The 21,087-nt window shown below is 40.1% G+C and overlaps 1 protein-coding gene across 1 annotated transcript in view; it reads left to right on the top strand.

The window, feature by feature from the left end:
* Window positions 1-1,131: 1,131 nt before the first annotated feature.
* ammecr1 (AMMECR nuclear protein 1) overlaps window positions 1,132-21,087 on the top strand; it is a 28,589-nt gene continuing 8,633 nt past the window's right edge. The window contains exons 1-6 of the mRNA XM_086309584.1: window positions 1,132-2,698; window positions 7,463-7,573; window positions 11,059-11,173; window positions 11,805-11,895; window positions 12,014-12,110; window positions 13,798-19,210. Of these exons, the coding sequence (XP_086165710.1) occupies window positions 2,226-2,698; window positions 7,463-7,573; window positions 11,059-11,173; window positions 11,805-11,895; window positions 12,014-12,110; window positions 13,798-13,912 (1,002 nt within the window). The 5' untranslated portion in view covers window positions 1,132-2,225 and the 3' untranslated portion in view covers window positions 13,913-19,210. The remainder of the gene's footprint in view (window positions 2,699-7,462; window positions 7,574-11,058; window positions 11,174-11,804; window positions 11,896-12,013; window positions 12,111-13,797; window positions 19,211-21,087) is intronic.

Below are 21,087 nucleotides of genomic sequence, written 5' to 3' on the forward strand. Positions count from 1 at the left end.
CTTGCATGTCACTGCCTATGTTCACACAGCTGTATAAAAACAAAAAACAAAGAATATGAGGAAGAGCTGGCTTGGTAAATAAGTGGTTTGACTTCTCTGTTTTGCTGAGTTCTCACTGTGGTCATAATGATATTACTGTCGCCTGTTATTATTGTTATGTTCACATATCTATGAGAATGTTATATTTTTGTTCATTTTTGCATCATGGAGTAGGTGTTGATAAGACCTACACACAGGCAAAGCCCAAAATGCTGACTTTAATTAATTTGATCACATCTAAATTTTGCATGTAATTTCTTTACAAAGTACATTGTAAAACAAATGTAATTGAATCTGGTCAAAGCATCTAGTTAAAAATTTGGTTTTTTGACTCTGGTTCAAAGCAGCAAATGGTCTAAATAATACTTGTCTTAAATATGACAGACATCAGTGATCCCCCTTCAAATGAAAGTGAACCTAATGGCAGGTGTATTTGTGTAGCTGACTGCAAGTATTTTGAATATACGGGAGTGAAGGTGCTAATTTCACTGTCTACATCCTTTATCAGAGCCCGTAGAAAAGAAGATGTCCTTTCCCAACTGCATCTAAGCATTATTTCCCTCTGCTGTACATGCAGTGTTTAATGTCTACCCACTCCGTTCTTTATTGATATATTAATTCCTGACTGAAGGGCAGAATGGGAAGGAGGTGGGGTAAGAGAACGATTCAGGAAACACAGAACTCGACATTAGACGTGTGTGGATGTATTTATTTGTTTACTCTTCCAGGGTCCTGGATGAGATGAAGCCACGACATTTCTAGCAGCAGCAGCAGCCCCGAGAGCGGCCATATGATATGTCTGTGTGCCACATTTCAAATCGGCCACTCGGAATAGATTACATTAGAGGCAGTTTCTCAAAAGAACGTGCATCGGTGTGCGTAACTTTATCCGAACTCACAGCGCTGTGAAATCCAGACACTGTCAAATCAGTTTACAGCAGTCAGTCGGCTCCTATGCCTTTTATAACTTGGGGGGCGTCGGCACCGATACTTTACCATGCACGCACGCATATACACATACACACGCATGGACGTCAAGAGCGCGCATGCTTCCACGGCCCCGTGCACTTCTTCTGAATTGCAAATCTGATATCCCAGAAGCTACGCATTATGTGTAGCAAGTGGGCGCAACACGTTTTCTGAATCCGGTTCCGGTGTGCCGACGACACCGATGCCCGTGCCTACAGACTGATCACAGGGCTTTTACCCGAACGGCACCGAATTGTAGCAGCTGAGAGACGAATGCGGGGCTCGTCAAATCCAGAGGATTTCTCACGGCTCACGGACTAGAATGCTCTTCTCTGTGTATCCCCATGAACGGATGACAACCTCCAAACAAACCTATACTGAAAACTTTCAGCTGTCCGTTTGACGCGGGGGTGTTATTGAGATTTCTTCCCCCCTCCTTCTCACCAGATTCAAGAAAAAGGCATCATGCAGGTGCAAACTGTGGGCTAACGTTACTGATATGACTTGCTGGGCGCTGACGCGTTTCATTGTGCCATGACAACCCTGCATTGTCAGATGCCATTTTACTCTGCGCTATCCCAGCGTCTGGAATTCCAACATACTGGGCCTGTTGTGTAATTAGAAGTTCGTGAGGCAGTAGCAAACAAGCTGGTGCAATGAGGGGCTACGCTGTCCAAGACACTGTGCGCAATTTGTGCTGAAGCTTATGGGTCCTGCGTACTCAAGCTCCCGGCTTCCACTTGGAGAGGTGTGCAGCGGGGCTACAGCGCACTGGCTGTCGGCTTCACATCTGGACCGCTTGGCTACTGTCATCTGCGGCCTGTTCGGACCGTGCCCACCCTGAACTTGTGTGTTTTAAGGGGGACTGACTGTGATCTCCTCGGATGCGGATGGTGTCGTGTTAGGGAGAACGGGGGGCTATTAGGCTGGGAGTTGACGTTATAGGTGATCCACTGGAACACCGAGATCCAAAGCTGGACTGGCTGACTACTCGAGAAAAAAACTGCTTATCCCAGCTATGGATTTTCCGTAGCAAAGTCACGCATTTTTAAAGGCAACGCTAGGGTGACACTGCAGTCTTCTCGCCACATCGGTTATTTCGTCGTCCGACAAAAAATAAAAGAGTGAAAGTGGAGTATTGTCCGTCGTACGTATCAACGCAGTGGGATTTCTACGTCTGGCCGGCGTTCCCCCCCACCCTTCCCGCGGTGACGGTTATGGGTCGGAAGCGGTGTGTCGGTGCAGATTGTTCCAAGATGGCGGCCGGGTGCTGCGGGGTGAAGAAGCAGAAACTGTCGGGATCGCCCGGATCAGGGGGTCCCGGCGGGGTGGGGGCGGGAAGCGGGGTGGCAGGAACCGGACATTGTGGCTCGGAGCTGGGGATTGGCTCCTCCGCGACAGTTGCAGCGGCGGCGAACGTGAGCCGAGCCAACGGCCTGGGGGGACCCGGGGGTAACGTTAGCGGCAGTAGTAGTAGTGGTAGCAGCGGCACAAACGCTCTGTCCCCAGCCCCGGCCGGATATAATACATCCGGCCTCTCCCCGAATCTCAGCCCAGGACCTGGTTCGGGAAGTGGAGGCAGAAAAATGGTCGTTTCGGCGGAGATGTGCTGCTTCTGTTTTGACGTGCTTTATTGCCATCTGTACGGATACCAACCTCCGAGAACACCCAGGTTTACAAATGATCCCTAGTGAGTATTTTCTTGTCTGCTGTTGTTTGCTGCATGTCAAAGGCTCACTATGCTATTCTCCCAGAAAATGTATGTGGCAGCACGCTTCGTGGCTTCAGCTCCGGGTTCTGTTCAAACTGTCACTTCGAAACACCCTTTTGCTTCTCGTGAATTTACACCGAAAAGCTCGCGAATACAGCTTGAATTGGCCAAGTTGGAATATCGGGCCTTGTCGAAGAGACTGTCTACACTGGCCTGTCGCTAAACTAGCTGACCACTAACGCTACAGCGAATTTGATATAGTGCTTATAAAGTAATCTTTTATGTCACTGGATAGAGTGAAAGGTCACTCTTATATTTCCTGTTGGCACTTTGCGAAAGAAACCGTTTACAGTGCTGTCAGACGAACTCTTTAATAACACTGCTAACGTAAGCTAAGGGTGTTTGCTACTAGCTTTAGCTGTTACCAGCTAGCCACTTAGTCTAAAATCATAGAGGTTTGAACGAAGATAACGTCGTTGACTTTATTTTAGTGTAACACCGATAGCTTCGTTAGGTGAAACATACGACTCAACGTGTTAACTTTTAATATTTTGTATGTTAATATCAAGAATATTTTAAGTCGCCCTGAATGAACTCTGCTTTGCCACATACTAGGCTTAGCTTTGAGCTACATTAGCTTAGTAACGAAGTATTAACAAGCTTTTAGGAATTAAATTAATGGTAAATATGCTGAGAACCTCGGCTACCATGACTACGAAACCAGCCGGCGGGTTTCACAGCAAGTTTTTGTGTAGTGTGGACAAGACCAGTGTAGAAACACATAAAAATACCCGATTTTTGGCACCAAACAACAAAGAAAAGGTGGTGCTTGCTAAGTACTTAGCAGCACTAATCTTTGCTTAATTTAACCGGCGATAAAAGAAGAGCAGTGGCGGCGTTAGATAAATAGAGCTAAAAGATAGTTTAACTGTTTCGCTGTTTAACCATGCGAAGCATTCGTTGAACGAGGTGTTTTTTGTATTAATTGTTTAAAAAAAAATCAATAAATGTATGATTCCTGCGCCCTCAACCGAGACATTTTGTCTCCACCTTATGTTATAGCGTCTGGCTTGCGGTTGTTTAACCCAACATAAGCCTGTAAGACGGTTGTTTACATTGGCAGCCCTACCCAACAATTTCATTAACCATTATAAATATAATAGACCAGATGACTTTGAAATAACTTTTTGATCTTGTGTGATCATTACTAAAATAATGAGAAATCTTGTCTTTCCATTGTACTGTCACGTGACACAGAGGCATTCTTATCCCTTTAGACAGACAATAAATTACATTGCTGTATACATGTTGGGTGTATGCATGCTGTGGGTTGTTTGTATCTACTAGCTCAAACATTCCAGTGTTTATGGAAATCATTACCTACCATGGCAAACGGTCCCCTGTGTACACTGTTATACATATGTAACACACACACTGCTTTTTGCAAGTGTTTATTTGCATTTATTGTGTTGAATATGCAGAGATGCTGATTTTGACATCTTGACCTCTGAAAGGAAATCCAGCTTGCAGGAATCTTTAATGATAAAAGGGCATCCTCGAAGTCTGTCAGACATTTCCAAGTCTCTCTCAACTGCATGTCAGAAAACTGTAGGCAGAAATGCTTACACATTCAAATATACAGATTGCTCAAAACTCAGTGGTGGGTGTCACCTGACATGTCTCTGACAAAATAGATAGAGCTTGTTAGGCCAGAGTTTATGTTGCTAGACTTACCTAATGCACAATAAGCTAAATAAGAAATGCATTCTTGGTGGTAAAACTAAAAAATGTTTATTTTTCATATTTAAGTTGTAGTCATTTTTTTGCTCATTAATTCCAGGACTGCACTGACAAATGCAAAAATCCTTCATAAGAGAATTCTCCTCATGTTGGCCCCCATACTGGTCTTGCAGCCTATATAGGTGTTTCCAGTGATGATACACTCAAGCCCACATTTTCTGTTGTACCTCCCAATAAGAGACTATGGAGAAGGAAAAACTGTGAAAAAAAAATTAGTGCAAATTACTCCACAGTCTCTTGTCCACTCTTAGCAAAAAAAAACCCTCAAACATTAAGCGACATTGCGTTGGTAATCAGGATAAGTGCATCACTGCAAGTATGAGTGTGAGTATGAGTATTTGAAATGCCAGCAATGGGGCACAGACCTTGGTAAATCCCATATTTACTGAATATTTCCGTGTCCAGCAAAGTGTCATGCAGTTTAATAAATGGCGAGTATTTGGTGCTGACTTTCTAAATATTGCAGTAAGGGTATATTCTCCACAGCAGAACAAATTTACTGAAGTGATCATGCAATATTTACATTTGGGAGCCTCTCTTAAAGGCACAAATCTTGTCCATTTTTAACTCTGGCTGGCCAGTCTTTAAGGCTGAGCATTGGGCTAGGGCTTAACCTTCAGATTAAACCCAGACATGTACTCGTGTCTAGGAATGTAGCATGCTAATGGCCACACAGAAAAACTCCCACAGGTTTGAGCAACTCATGGTCTTGGGTGCCCTTGACATGCCCTTCTCTTGGGGCCATTGTCAGTTTGAATTATTTAAATGCTGCAACAATGCTGCTGTATTTGACATAGATGCACTGCTCTGCGCAGTTAGTCGATCAGCTCTGCAAAGTCACATTAGTTGTGATGATATCAAAATTTTGAGGGATAAAAATGTGTGTTCTGAAGACATAAACATGAGTTTGTTGTGTTTCCCGTGCATCCATTTCAATGATCAAACAACATTAAACATTGTCTGCATTTTTTTCTGTTTATCTAGTTTTGGATTTACAGCTATTTAGCATCCGCTTTAAATGTAATGAAATATTTGAGTGTATTTAAAATACATTTGCTGTATTTTTACTGCAAGGAGACTAATAAATTATGCCGTCCACCAGCTGCTCCCACAGTCATGTTAGCAAGGCTCGTCAGCTAAATTAGCTGACTAGCTGCTAGCTGACACAGCAGGAATATGGCGTGCTCGTGACTGTGACCGTTTTGTTCAGTTCTTTCAAATCATACCAGACCCTTTAGTCTGGGTGAGGTTAATTTGAAACTCCAGACCGGATGCTCTGTGCCGTTCCTGCATCTGACTTCCTGCCCTCACCATCTGGTTTGTGCAGCTTGACCCGGCTCCCATTAAAAATAGACTCGGCGTGTGTTGTTAGTAAAGCAGAGAGCTGGTTTTGAGATGCATCCATATGCGCTTTGGGAACTACACGCATAGTGGACCCCTAGTAGGAATGAGCAATGTTGAATGGGTAGGCATTGCTTAATAAAATGTTTTATTGGATACAAATTTTGTAAAAGTTTTGAAGTGAAGCAGCCACTGAAATTTAAGGTTTACAATTTAAAAAAATAAAATAAAATTAAAATGTAGAAATCATGCTAAGTTTCTGAGTGTACTGATCCACTGCGTTACCAGAATAAATGAATAATGGCTCCTTTTTTGACTACATTACCATCTAACGGAAGAAAATCATTCACTTCTGTTGCCAGCTGAAGCCACTTAAACTAGTTAAGTTTTAGTTTTTAAAATGTATTTTATTTTATTTTTTAGATAAATGAAACTTCATTGAACCAGGAGTCATTTTGATTTGTATAAAATATCATTTAAATGTTTTCAGATAAAACACACCCTTTTTTTTTCTTAGGCTTTGCGCATGTCCAATATTTTAGGAGTGAACTCAGAGATGCTGGAAAAGACTGTTCTGTCACTGAATAATTTGGCAGGGATATAATAATACTGTGAAACCTTTGTAGCTAAACTGTAAAAGTGTCATGCTGAATTTTGAATTGAATGCTGAATTATTTTTATCTGTACTTAGAATCTGACTGGTGGTTTTAATCTGGAAAGAGATCATTTGGAGCCCTACAGTGGCATGTGAGAATAAAACTTTACATAATCAAATGACTGTATATGATGCAATATACATATATAGTGTGTGTATATAAAATTTATGTATTTATTATTTTCTTTTCGTTTTTTTACAATGTGAAGCTATAGATGACAAAAAAACCCTTTAAGTATAGTGTTTCAGACACACATTGGACAGATGACAAAAAGGTATGCAGGGTAGATGGGGTGTGTGTTCTTATTTCCATAATTCTCCATGGGCCATACACCCGGTTTTGCATGGTTTTTGCCATGGACATGCCATGATGCCTTCCAGCATTGACTGTTGTACTCAGCAATGCTTGATGAATGTATGCAAACCAAAAGGAGGTGTGTACCTTTTACTGTCCTGTTCTCTGCCTAATGCACTTTTGGCTCCAGTGAAACAGCATGTAACTAAGTAATTCGGTGTTTTTCCACACAGTGAGTCCAATGAGGAATTTAAAAACAAACAAAAAACTTGTGTAGTTGGTTTCTTTTTTCCAGTATGTTTTTTGTTTTTTTTGTTTTTTGTTTTTTACCCGCTACCATAAAAGCTGGAAAATGTAGTAAGTGTAGAAAATCATTGTTTCAAAAAGAGATTTGGGTTATTCTGTTGTGGCTGGACATATGGCCCAGTGCTATGGGCTAAAGTCTTTGATGACAATTAATCCGTAATAATGTGAGACACTTGTCCCATTTCAGTCCAATGTGAAAAGGTCTGTCTTACTAGCTGCAAAAAACTCGGCGATGTGTACTTCTAATGAGCTTTTATAAGCCCTGAGTAGGCATTTCTCATCTTGTGTAAACACATTAATGTTCAACTACTTTAACACAGTATCTTGTTCGTCTGTTGTTTTTCAGCCCGCTGTTTGTCACATGGAAAATAGGCAGAGACAAGCGGTTGAGGGGTTGTATAGGTACATTTTCTGCCATGAATCTGCACTCAGGACTCAGGGAGTACACCCTTACCAGGTAAGCAAAAATGGGGACTCGCTAATTTGTGCTTCAGAGCTGCAGACCTCTGTCACAGAGAAGAAACATTCAGAAACGGCACAAAATGTTATTAGTGGGGAAAAAAGAGTAAATTGAAGTCATATTGAAGGTTATTTTTTTTAATTCATTTATTTTTTAAATTTCATTTGTGCTGCATTTTGAGTGGAACTGATGTTTGTCTTTGATTCCTGATCCTGGGGCTTGGAAAATATTCCACAATAATGTTCTTTAGTTTTCCGTAAAGGTTTGAATTAATGACATCTATTTGGGAAAAAAAAAAGTAGTGTGATTAAAGGACAAACATGAACCCTTGAATCCCAGGAATGCAGATCACTGAAGGGTGTAATAAGGAGAAGTCATCGTAGGCTTTTTGGAAAGACGTTAGTTCTTCCCCTCGGTTATCAGATGCCGAACACTGTGGACAGTGTTTTTGCTCCTATAGTAGACTTCCAAACACTGAGAGAATCAATGCCAACATGGACTGAAGCTGTTCTGGAGATACATGGAGGTCTCCTATCTTGTGACCACCTTTTCTTTTGGTATTAAAAACAAGCGACATAAAGATTTACCTTTGTCTAAAGAAGACAAATAAAAATACTGTTTAGGTTCTGAATGTGCAGTGCCACGATTGTGTTTGTCATTTTTCAAGCAGAATGCTACATAACCATTTATGCTCATGCAAAAATGCAGTTGTCTTGTCTCAGTGCAGGTGCCATAACACTGTCCATGCGACAAGGCTAAACAACACGAAAGTGCACCATTCACTAGCAGTTGTTAGGACATTTGTGCCACGCATCACTGTTCTTGAACTACACTGCCTGTGTGTGGTATGTGTTGGCATGTAATCTATCTCCATTAGGATCTTGGATAAGTTTAAACAGCTGGTCTTAACTGCTGTGTTGGTCTTTGCTAAGACGTGTCTGTAGAATGACACTCACATTCACCAAGTCTTAACTACCCCCGTTTGTGATGATTATGAATGACCAAAGCAAAAAAAAAAAGAAAAAGGCAAAATCGCTGAAAAAAGGCCTAAGTAGAGCTGGGCGATATGAGATTTTTTCATATCACGATATGTTTTTTTCATTTCAGGCGATAACGATATCTATCACGATATAAGCCAAATAACTATATTTGTAAGATTTAAATGTGCCGTTGCTCACAAGTAAAATGTGAAATAATCAGCAGCTTGTTTTTATTTAAATATTTATTTCCCATAATAAGTTCAACAGGGTAGATGTACTTAAGGAACATGAGACTTTTTCAGATAAATAAAAGGCAAATATTGCAAACTACACAAAAGACAGCCGCTAAAGCGTTTAAGTTTCAAAATAGAACAAATGAAACAGACTAAATTGTCAATTCCACTTAGAAACAAAATATTAATTCTAAAAATAAATCTTAGTTTGTTTTACAGAAGAACAGACAAAATTGACTAACTTTTCTCAATATCAAATAAACTGAGAACTAAAAGGAAATTCTCAATCTCTCCTTGTTGTATAGCTGAGCTTTTCAAACAGTTTTAACAGTTACTTTAGTCTGACAAAAGCCGAATGACGAATTAGCGCTTCCAGTCAGAGACTGAGGCTACGTCCACACGTACACGGGTATTTTTGAAAACGGAGATTTTCCGTTTTCGTTTTAAAAAATAATCCCGTCCACACATAAAGGCAGAAATGAAGGAAAACGCTGCTATGAACATGCCAAAGCAGCAGGTGGCGCTAGATTCCTAACCGTGCAGAAATGTTGGCCAATCAGAAGTCTAGAAGCCTCGGTGGGAAAAAGTAAACAAAGCTGGGGCATAGAAGCAGAACCGAGTCGTATGTGTGGACGGACAGTAACTGTGTGTATATGTAAGCATTTAAACACTGCAGAGAGTAGAATTAACAGTAACAGTATTGTAGAAATTCATTTAACCGAAACAATAACGTGGCGCAGTGTGACGCATGCACCAGTTTATTGTATTTCCAGACTTGCTTTCGGCACAATTTACAGTGCACGCTACTCTGTTTTTTTTGTCAGACTTGAAATAGCCGAAATACCTTCACACTACGGAACTTCTATGGCTCTTCCGTTCGACAATCTCTCCAGCATTGGAACCATCATCTGTTTTCTCTTCGGTCACGCTCGGTTGATTTTTCTAGTCGGCACACTCATTTCCTCCATTACGCGCTGGCTCCATTACCCGCTGGCTGCTTCCCAAACAAACACACGTGCGGCTTGGCACTTGTGCTGTACTAACAAGTCACGCGACGTGACGCTGCGGCTGTGATTGGTTCGGCTCTGCGCTACTTAATTTGGATTGGCTGACATTATTATTATTATTTATTTTTATTTTTTTAAGAGGACAAGAGCGGCGAGGTCTATCGCGATAGCTTAATTTCTCTATCGAGTAAAAGTTATATCGCGATACATATCGTTATCGTTCTATCGCCCAGCTCTAGGCCTAAGACAATTAAAAAGTGTGCAATCTGCACAAAAACTTGTCTGAGTGGCAAAAGATCAAGAAACCGTAGTGGATTAGGAAATAAATAGATAGAAAGTTGTTGGGAATGGAGCATCTTATGCTAAGCAAAAAATCATGGGAAAAGCGTCAGATCCTCCCAATCAATTCAAGAAAGGTGGGGTAATCAGACATATGGATCTTCCACTAGTGTTATCAGTAAACAGTGGTGTAATTCATGTTTTTGGTGAGGCTAAACCACCTTTTACTGGTTTTTGCCACTGTGGAAAGCAGCAGTACTGACCTGCTTCTGTTCCTTTGACATCCTTGTAGTATATACAGATAAATAGCTCATATAGAATTAAAACCTGTCAGTTAGCTTGTAAATGTTAAATATGTTCAGGAGATGGCTTTTCCTTTTCCTCAAATAGTCTGGTTTCATGAAAGGCAGTATCCGACATTCAACATGGCTGCAAGTATGCTTTATTACAAGCTTGTGCACTTGTATCCCCACTCCTAAATAGGCTTGGTTTGTTTATGGCCAGTCGTAGAAGAGAAGTTGAGTCACAACTAAACGGTGCAAGTGGTGTAACTGAGACTGCCTCGATTATACTCTGTTGTGGATGCGGACAGCTGGAGACCCGATGGCTAAATAGTCGTTCCTGTCATACTCCTTTGAAGAACGCCACCTGAGGTGCATGTGCAGTTGATACATTGTAATGTAAATTCTCTGTGGACAAGTCAACAAAAACAAAACAGGCCGGCTGGCCATCCGAATGGGTCTTCACATTCACTGTCTGATGAGGAAATTTATATCACACAGACTTGTGGACATGGAAAGTCCACTAGTCGTCCCCCCCCCCCCCCCCCAAAAAAAAAGACAAAACCCCCCCCAAAACAAGCAAAACATATTTCATTCTGTTGCAAAGTGTGCTACTATATCTGTTACATACCAGCACCCTGCATCCCTGTGCTGAGTCACCTCTTGTAATGCTGTTTTGCTTTTGTACTTTGATGTCTCCAGTGCCCTTAAAGACAGCCGCTTCCCCCCTATGACAAGGGATGAGCTGCCTCGCCTCTTCTGCTCAGTGTCTCTTCTCACCAACTTTGAAGACGTCGGTGATTACCTTGACTGGGAGGTAAGAGATGTTATTTGCTTGAACATGGCTGAGCACAGGCTTTTGCCCCCGCACTTTTGTGGTGCTTTGCAGCTTTGATGCAGACTCACGTGCATCTCATTCTTCAAGCTATTATTGTACACGAATGTGTCCACACGTTATTTCTGGGTTTGTCACTTGAAGGCATACCCAGCATTCTTGAAGTGGCAGCATAGTTCTAAAGCATTGTATTTATAAAAGAGAAAAGTCTGCTTTAAATTAAAGTTTTCTGGCTTTCAAAATTGGATTAGTTTGATTGGGTGCTGTATGCTTTTCCAAAACATCAGTAGATGTCTTTACCAGCTGTTATCTGTGAAAATAAATATGATTTGGAGCTACAGTTTGATCAATAGTACCATTTTTTAATTGTAGTTTTAATTTCCAGCAGAAGACTGAAAATTAAGAATAATATGTCAACAGAAAGGAGAATATCGTGTAATAAACTGGAGCTTCAACCATGCAGTACATTCCATTTAGATGAAAAATGTAAAACAGATTCCATCATTAACTTGGAAGTGCATTTTGAATGGAATAACCTGTTTCTCCACAGCTCTGTCTTCATTGGATGAAGAGATTTATAGGGATTTATTTTTGTGCCTGTCTTGAATTCTAGGTGGGTGTTCACGGTATTAGGATAGAATTTTTCAATGAAAAAGGATCAAAACGCACCGCCACCTACCTACCAGAGGTTGCAAAGGAGCAAGGTAAGATCTTCTTGTGCCTCTAACAATCTAGCTTCCTCTGCTTTTAATAAAGACTGAGTTGTATTGAACAGAGTAGGGAATATGTGGAATTGCTTTTCACTCCTTTTACTTTAACTAGGTTGGGACCACATTCAAACCATAGATTCCTTACTACGAAAGGGAGGTTACAAAGCTCCCATCACAAATGACTTCAGGAAGACCATTAAGTTAACCAGGTAAGATTACATTTAATTGATTGAATTATCTAATGCTGAAACATTAATGCGTCACTGCTGTACTCTGTTCTTGCAGCACACTTTCATTTAGATCCTTTTACCTGACGTGCACAAGGCTTAACAGAACCAGCACAAATAGTTGTATACGTCAGTGTGTCTGGATGTACCTATGTGCATATGTGAAAAGGCATATGTTGAGTCTGTTGATTAAACCTTTTGTGGCTCTTGAGGAAACTATGTGCAAATGTTCCAGGAACTGCCATGCCACTTTTGTTGAGGCTGAAGTGAGACAGTGGCAGGCAAAAGAAGAAAACCCAGGATGTAAGAGATGGGTGTAACCACAGTGACATCACCCTTTTGTTATGTGAAGTAATGGTTTAAAACCTTAGCTCAAGGGGCTTTGTCCAAGGGTTTTTTGTTTTTTGGACAAAGTTTCAGCTAACACTATCAAGCTGCATCCAGTTACTGTGGCTAGCTGCTATTTACTCTTCAGTAATATAAAAATCAGGATCATAACTTCACCAGTAATGCATTCTGCCTTGCACTAGGCTATAAAATATTTAGATGTAAATATAAAATATAAAATATACTCTGGTATAAAACTATCAGTTTGCGGTGACTCATTTGCTTTTAGAGCTCCCATTAACCTCCTAAAACCCAAACTCTTTCATGACATGCATTTTGAATTTTTCTTTGCTATTTGGATTGATTGGGACCTGATGAATGTAAAAACAAAGAATTAGCAGATTTATTTTTTTTTAACCTAAATTTTGTATTTTCTTGTAGAGAAAAATGTAGTATTTTTGGTCTAGACATCCCAAAATGTGATGTCCACATATGCGGACACCAGGTCCTAGGAGGTTAAGTGAAATTGAAATTTCTGGCTGCAGTTTTCGTTGCTACTTCGTGGACACTAAAAAAAAAGACTCTCCTCTGCTTGAATATCCCTTCTTGAGGCCACATTAGCCCTCATTAGCATAACACAGCTAAAGTCCATATTGTAGACTGTATTAGCAGACTGTATTAACAGAAGTGCTAGAAATCTGTAATCTTTTAATGGCCAGCAAGGGTTGACCCCTGGTGGCAAACAAGACCAGTTGTACTGAAATATATGGAAAGATGTCCCTGACTTTCCTCAATCTATATCCTCAGTAAATATCTTCCTGTTTGGTCTCAGTTACTAGTTAAAAGCCTTGCTGAATATAACAGGATGTTCATTTAGTAACTTATGGTCCCCTTTAGTAAAAAAAAGAAAGTTAATGTATGGTTTACTGCAGTGTGTGCACTGTCTGTCTCTTTGAGTGATACTGATGTCTGGTTTCAAAAAGCTAAGATGGCAACAGTGGAAATGCTGAGCTTGAAGTTTAGAAAATGTTCACGTTGCTAGCCAACGTGTGATGCACATTGCCTACATCCATCTTTTATGTAAATTTTGTTTTAAACGTAATTCTTTCCAGGAAGTTGCATCATGGTTATTGTATGAGTCAGGTTTAGTAAAAGAAATCACGCATACAAGTAAAGTATCATCTGTGGGCCTGCTGCTTTAGTTTTGATAGCTACTGAACATGCAGCCTATTTTAGCACTGACACTGGACTGTATATGAAGAGCAAAGTGAGAGTGATCATGACTCTCCTAACACTGGATTAGAGCAGTTAGCCATCACAACACATCTCTTTTTGTCCCCAGGTACCGTAGCGAGAAGATGACGATGGGCTATGCAGAGTACATCGCCCACCGCCAGCACCATCACTACCAGAATGGCATTGGGCACCCTCTACCACCCTACAACCATTATTCCTGACAGCGAGCCGCATGACCAATCATTGGACCTCTCCGCGGACCTTTTCCCAGGAGAGCCCGCCCCCTCCTGGTCTAGCTATTTCTACTACTGTACCATTTTATGATGATAGTTTCCGTTGCCATGCTGGCCGTCTCCCAGACGTTGACATGGCAACGGGTGGCAACGAAGCGTTATTTGATTCTGACAAGAAATCCACACGTTTCCTTTTCTTTGCCTGTGGTTACGTTTTTGCAGCATATGTATTCCTATATCTGAAACCCCCCGTTCATTCATATTTTTGGAAATTTAATCAAACGTTAGATTTTATTAATCTTTTCAGCGAACCTAATCAGGTGTTTAAGTCTGTGGATGGAAGGAAGTCTCTTCGAGTGGATTAGTCTCGCGCTTCTGTTGTTTAAGCTTTGCTACAATTTTTACATTTACTAAGAATTTTCTTTTTTTCTTAATCTTTACGTTAACCTACTCTTAAACATGTAACACCATGTAGCAAGGCAACTGCAGTTTTCAAAGGCTGTCGTCTCTTCTTGATTCCTCTCAAAAAAACAAAACAAAAAAAAAAGACTGAGGTTTGTTTTAGCTTGTAAACTCTTGTAGTGTTGTAGTTGGAACTATGTATTGGAATATGTATACTCCAAAGTATAGATGGTAGGATTGTGGTGCCTCTTGACCAGCTTTTGCTGGCAATATTTATTGATTGAGCTCACAATCGTGTGTGTGATTTCTGTGTGTGGATATAGACATTGGTCTGCCACAAGACAAAAAACTAGTAGAAATTGGATGATACTTAAAGATTCCCCTACAAAAGAGTTTGGAAACCTCCCCCTCTGAGTATTTGTAGTGTTTTGGTGTGGAAGCTCTAAACCATGAACAGCTGTGTCCCTTATCGGTTTTAGTTTTAATCATTTTTTTTAACTTCTTTCAGTTTAAAGTAACTGCTGGAGGAAGCCATTTTGTCCAGGGATAATCGTGTCACAGTGATTTATTAATAAACAGTGTAAAATTCTCTGCATTGGAGAGGGGGAGCGGGCACAACTACAGGTCCCTACAGAGGGGAGGAAAAACACCCCAAAAAGCATGGCTGAGTAATACTTAGATTTAAGTTGAACGTATGTGTTTGTTTCTGAGTTTACTGGCAGGGAGTCACTTGACAGGGACATGCTATAACTACTCAAAGCCATAATGTCTTCTCTCTATTCCACACTTTGTAGTCCGTTGTTTGGTTTTGCATTCTTTAACCTCTGGTAGATGTATCAAGTCTCCAGCTTCTGAATGCAAAACCAGTTTCGAGACAGACCGCATCACTTGATATACTTGTCAAACCAGGTGGGTTTAGTCATTTGCTGAATGTGCTGCATGTTGCCCACGCTAATGGGGAAAGATTGTCTCGTCTCTTTACATTATAGCTAACAATGGTCACTCGTCCACAAAGTATTATGTATCAAAGCTGTCATTTTGATCCATTGAAGACGCACAAAGGAAGTGATCTCATTACCATGTTTGTGTCATGTAGACGTTCATGTCATTGTGCTGTTTAGAAGTGCAGCCAGTCAACGTAGTTGTTGAAACTGCACTACTGCCATTCTGCTCCGGTACTTTAGTGAGATCCCATTGATCCTGTTTGTGTGTCCACGGCGCTAGTAACGTTTTTGTCAGCTTGTATGGGCAGTCAGGTTGAAGCAAACACAGTTGAATTAGTTGGAACAGATTCTCTGCACGGGGCTCAGTGGCTCGCAGTCGAGGTCTACGTATATATGAAAAAGCCTACACATAAAGACTCAACAAGCCATCTCCCATCCAGATATTTACTTGCTGTGAGTCTCATCCGCACACACACCTGGATAGTTGGCTTTACTTGTCAGAACGTTTGAGTCTTGGAGGATCGTCGTGCGGGTCGCTTGTTTCGGGTTTTAGTTCGCTAACTGGAATTTTTGAGAGGTTCTTGTTACTTGACCAACATCTTTCTTTGTAACAGCCTTTACTAACTGACAGGTATTTTTTTCTTTATGCAAAAATGTCAAGGGCTTTTGGCACTCCATCCACAGTAACCCGAAATGACCCAGATTTCAGTTGTGTTGCCTTAAATGAATGATTTAAAGAAAGGAAAAAAAACAATGGACCAGTAGATGATGCCCTGAGTGTCCCTCTGTCGCTCTTCTCTTTTCCATCATCACACCACAGCGTAGGAAAGAGCCACATGACGTTTTCCTGCTTTAGAATGCCAGTGCTCTCTCTAAGAGGGCAGCTGGATGCCCGCAGCCTTCAGTTTTTTCACCCAGCTGGCGAAAAAAAAAAAAAACCCAACCCCTGCTCTTAAAGGTGACGTCAGCCGCTGTGGTGTTCAAACTGCGTCTCCTTGTACACTACATGACGAGGAGGAACAGCCAGGTGGTCATTTCCTGGTCCATTTAAACACAGCACAACCTGAATTTTTCTGCTGCAAAACCAAATTGACCATGCTCTTTTACATATGTCTTTGTATACACATGCAATGTATTTTGTTGCATGTATGTATGAGTATGAGACCTATGGTTTTATCCATGATATGCTTGATCTATGGCTTACACACTCTTATTAACCATTAAGAGATTTAAGACAAATATGGTGCTATCTGACCTCATATTGGGGTGGTCACATCTCGTGACTGGTCATGCGGACTCATTGATCATATCATACTTAAAGATGATACATATAAGATTTTCTCTTTAGTACATTCCTGTGAAATGAGTCATGACGGCACATTTTAATACCGAAGTATGATAGTCACCAATTCATACAGTAGCCCCCAGCAACCTCTGCTTTCACGAAGTTCACTGTGGGTTATTTTGGGATCAATTCCCTATGGGAAATACGGAATATAGTGAAGAAGGAAAAGTCCCAGAAGCAACACGTTACAGGGGCTATGGAATGTACTGTCTGCGGTCGTCATTACAATTTACCAGTGATATATTAAGAGAAAATCTTACATGTTTTACCTTTACTATCCTTGATATATGCAGATCTGTTCAACAGGTGTTTTTATTTTGTTTGTATTTTGTTTGTTTTTGTTTAGTTTTTTTCCTACCAGTGCAAGTCAACACCCCTTGCAGGTTTGAAAGGACAAGAAGTCACAAGTTAACCTCATTCCCCTTGATCGCTCCCTACACTGTGGCCCAGCCTCATGGCCTAGTTTGTCAAGGTGTGTGATGTATGTCGTTCGGTAGATGGTGACAGTAGTCGTGGTCGTCTTTAGCCTCCTCCTGCAAAATTTGATGCTGTTTTTTTTTTTTTCTTCTTCTTCTTCTCCCTTTTCTTTTTTTTAAAAGAAAACAACAAATCCTTAGTTTTTCTTCTAGCTGCTGAATCGTTTGACCTCCTCAAAGAGTTTGAGTTGTTGACTAGTGAACAATCCTGGTTTTTTTTTTAGTTTTTTTTTTTAGCCACGTTGAAGGAAAGCATCTCCTAAAATGGGACGGAGAGTTAATATTTTACGTAAGGACACAGAAAACAGTCCTGCTTCTGTACTGGTTTAACTGTTTAAAGCATTAATACCTCATGGGATCTTATGGAACGACATTTGTAGTTTGTCTGTAGCAGATTGTGTTTTGGTTCCATACCAGGGTTAGAGTTCAGCCTCAGCATTCCTTGCGTGGTCATTCTCATATTTCGTGGAATGCTCAAGCTCGTGTTACCTTCGTATGTTTGACTGAACCAAAGATGCCAGCGGCCATGCCCAAATGCTGCTCTTCAGGCCTGGCTTCCTGTCCTTCCAAAAAAACAAAAAAAAAACAAAAAACCCTGCAATTGACAAAATGTTTTGTCTTTTTTTTTCTTTCTTTTCTTTTCGTTTGTTTTAAATGTGCGATTTTTCTCAACTGTTTTGACTTAATAAGCAACTCAATTTTTCAATGATTTTTTTTCATTGACTCTATCTCTGAAGCCGTAATTGGCCTCAAGGATGGTTAAAAATGGTTGCAAGTTGTTGTTACTTGTTTTGTTTTATTAATATTATTATTATTATTACTATTATTATTATTATTATTATTGCTATAATTTTCAAAAATGAAAATCCCATGGTGTGCCTCCTAGCTTTATGGGTTTATAAATGTTTTTTTTCCCCCTAAAGACCAGCAGTTATACTTTGTATGAACTATGGATTTATTCCTTATTTTTTATGCCATTAAAGATGAAAAAGCCTGTTTTCTTTACTCTGGACCCAGTAGCTGCACTGGTATACAATCGCACTGATAGATGAATTTAGAAAAAAAGAAGAAATGAATCAATAATAATAATAATAATAATAATAATAATAATGATAATAATAATGACAAAAGAAATAAGAACTACAATAAACTTGTGTTTGAGAGTTTTATTATAAAAAAAAAAACCTAAGAAAAAAAAAAGGAAAATGACTGTTTTTGTACATCAAAATAAATTCTTTTCAAAGGAATATTTTGGATCTAGTTTCAAAATTATTTTAGTGGTTTTCTATGTTCTGAATTTTTGAGACACTGACTTCTTAAGACGTGTCACTGTACAAAATGACTTTTTTCTGTTGCAGTGGCCTGATGGGCTGGGAGGGTTACCTGGTGTAACTCCTCATACCAACTTTTATTTCATTTCTTTAAAAAAAACAAAAAAACATTTTGGATCCTTGTTTTTTTCCTTCTGCTTTAGTAACTTGACAAATTGTTGATGGAATAATATGAACTGGGAACTTCAAATCCAACACCTGTAGAGCTAGACCCTTCCTTTTTTCCTATTGAATAGCTGTTAGTGTGACAAGACTTGAAATGGGCATTTATTATGATAGTATGACTCAATAAAAAAAAAAAAAAAACCATAAAAAAAGAAATTAGCAAAAAATTGCAAAAGACAAGTGTGGGGAGGGTTGAAAGAATATATATAGATGGGTTATCTGAGTATGTAAGCAATGGCTGTGAAGATCATGTAGTTTTAAACATTGTTACCTTTTAAAATCATTTATTCAATAAAAAAAATTACAAAATCAACTTGAAAGAGAACGTGTCATTCTACTTTCTTGCAGCATGTACACTAAATTAGCTAAACTAACCTCCAGTATCTTCAGCTGACTGATGGTGGTCTAAACTTTATATTACACCTATGCATTATGCTGTTTGGACAGTTACAGTTTGTCCTGCTTTAATTACGTGTTGAACTAATGTATGCCTAAACATTTATTTTTCAGGGAACATGGTCCAGTTTAAAGGCAGCATGGGCAAGAGTCCGGTTAACTTGTATGGTCTTCAGTAATGGAGCAGGATAATATTTGGTGTAATTGGCAGAACAATGTGATCCCCCGTGAGTGTTCTGGCATCTTATTTTCTTTTTAAACACCAAATTTGCCCTCAGCAATTCTCATTGTTTTGCATTGTACATGGAGGTTTCCCCTAATGAAAACTGTGAATGGTATGTTTACTAAGAGCACATTATGTTTCCTTTACCCTTGCTGTGATGGGGTGGAGGGCAATTTCCAGGCAAATCCTCAAAAAACAAAATCCATGAGATTCACCACAGTGCTGGAAACATTGCTCTGAGATTTTGGTCCATGTTGACACAGTTGTTGTACACACATGATACAAATCTACTAATGCTGCGGATCCCAACGCTGCTCTAGTGCAGGGGTGGGCAATCTCAGTCCACGAGGGCCGGTGTCCCTGCAGGTTTTAGATCTCACCTTGGGTCAACACACCTGAATCACATGATTAGTTCGTTACCAGGCCTCTAGAGAACTTCAGGACATGTTGAGGAGCTAATTTAGCAATTTAAATCAGCTGTGATGGATCAAGGACACATCTAAAACCTGCACGACACCGACTCTTGAGGCCGAGTTACCCCATTAAGCCATGACTAATAGCCTGAACCCTTGATATAAGACTTGATGGATTCATGCTTTCACTGTTAACACCAAATTATTACCCTACCATCTGAATGTCGCAGAAGAAATCACGACTCACCTGAGTAGGCAACGTTTTTGCATTCTTCTGTTGTCTGCACCTGTGAGATCTGTAGCTTCTGCTTTTGCTAGCTGACAGAGGAGTAGTGGCTCATCTGCTTCAAGGTTTGAGAGGCTGTGTGTTGATTCTCCTCTGACCTCTGGCAACAACAAGGACATTTTTAACCCAGAGAACTTCTGCTCACTCTTTCAGGCCATTCTCTGTAAACCCTAGAGATTGTTATGTGGGAAAGTCCCAGCTAGATCAGCAATTTCTGAAATACTCTAACTTGCCAGTCTGGTACCATAAGCCATGTTCAATGCCACTTAAATCACCTTTCTTCATTCTAAAGCTCAGTTTGAACTTTGGCAGGTTCTCTGGTCCATGTCTACCTGCCTGTATGATTGGCTGTTAAGATTTTGTCGTTAACAACCAGATGACAATGTATACCTAATAAATTGGCTGTAAGCGTATGTGAATTGGCCCTTTAAATTTTGATCACATTTCAATCCCCCTGTAGCCTCATGTTAGTATGCAGTGTTCTATCAGTGCTTTTCTATAATTATTCAAAATGACTTCAGGCAACACATACTTTTATGATGTTTGGATTAGCAATGGAGCATGCTGGGTACATGCTGAGACAATGGGCTAAATGAAGATGTGATATTTCTGGCTCCAATAATTTAACGCAAAACTGGGCCATATTTGCATTTTGCAACCACTAGGCATCGTGAAATGATCCAAAGCTCAAATTATCAACACAATCATAACTGCTTTTTTAAAACTTAAGTATTTCCCTGAAGTCCTGCTGTGTTGTACCAGGGTGTAAAGTTCCATCTTTGCTAGGAAAATGTGCGCCAGATCACACTTTAAAACCCAAGAACAATGTGGTAATCATAAAATCAGAGCCAATCATGAGGCAGATAGATTACATCAGAACGCCACTTCAGGTTTCACTCCCACCTGGCAAAAACAAAACTTTGGGGCTGCAGTAGGCATAGTCTCACTATAACTGGCCAGTTGAAGGCAGGAAAAGTGTAGTCTGGTCTCATAAATCTCTATTTTCAATTCAGTTCAACTCAGTCGTATTTATATAGCACCAAATTAAAACATCAGTCACCTCAAGATATATTACAAAAAAAGAGAAAACCTCAGCAATAAACCCCGTATGAGTGAACACTTGACAACAGCGGGAAGGAAAAGCTCCCCTTAACAGGAAGAAACCTGTGGCAGAGTCAGGCT

Source organism: Aulonocara sp. 'chitande type north' Nkhata Bay, linkage group LG10, assembly GCF_057382095.1.
Source record: "Aulonocara sp. 'chitande type north' Nkhata Bay isolate Kocher_YH1m ecotype deep benthic linkage group LG10, A_spYH_male_GT1.1, whole genome shotgun sequence".
NCBI lineage: Eukaryota > Metazoa > Chordata > Actinopteri > Cichliformes > Cichlidae > Aulonocara > Aulonocara sp. 'chitande type north' Nkhata Bay.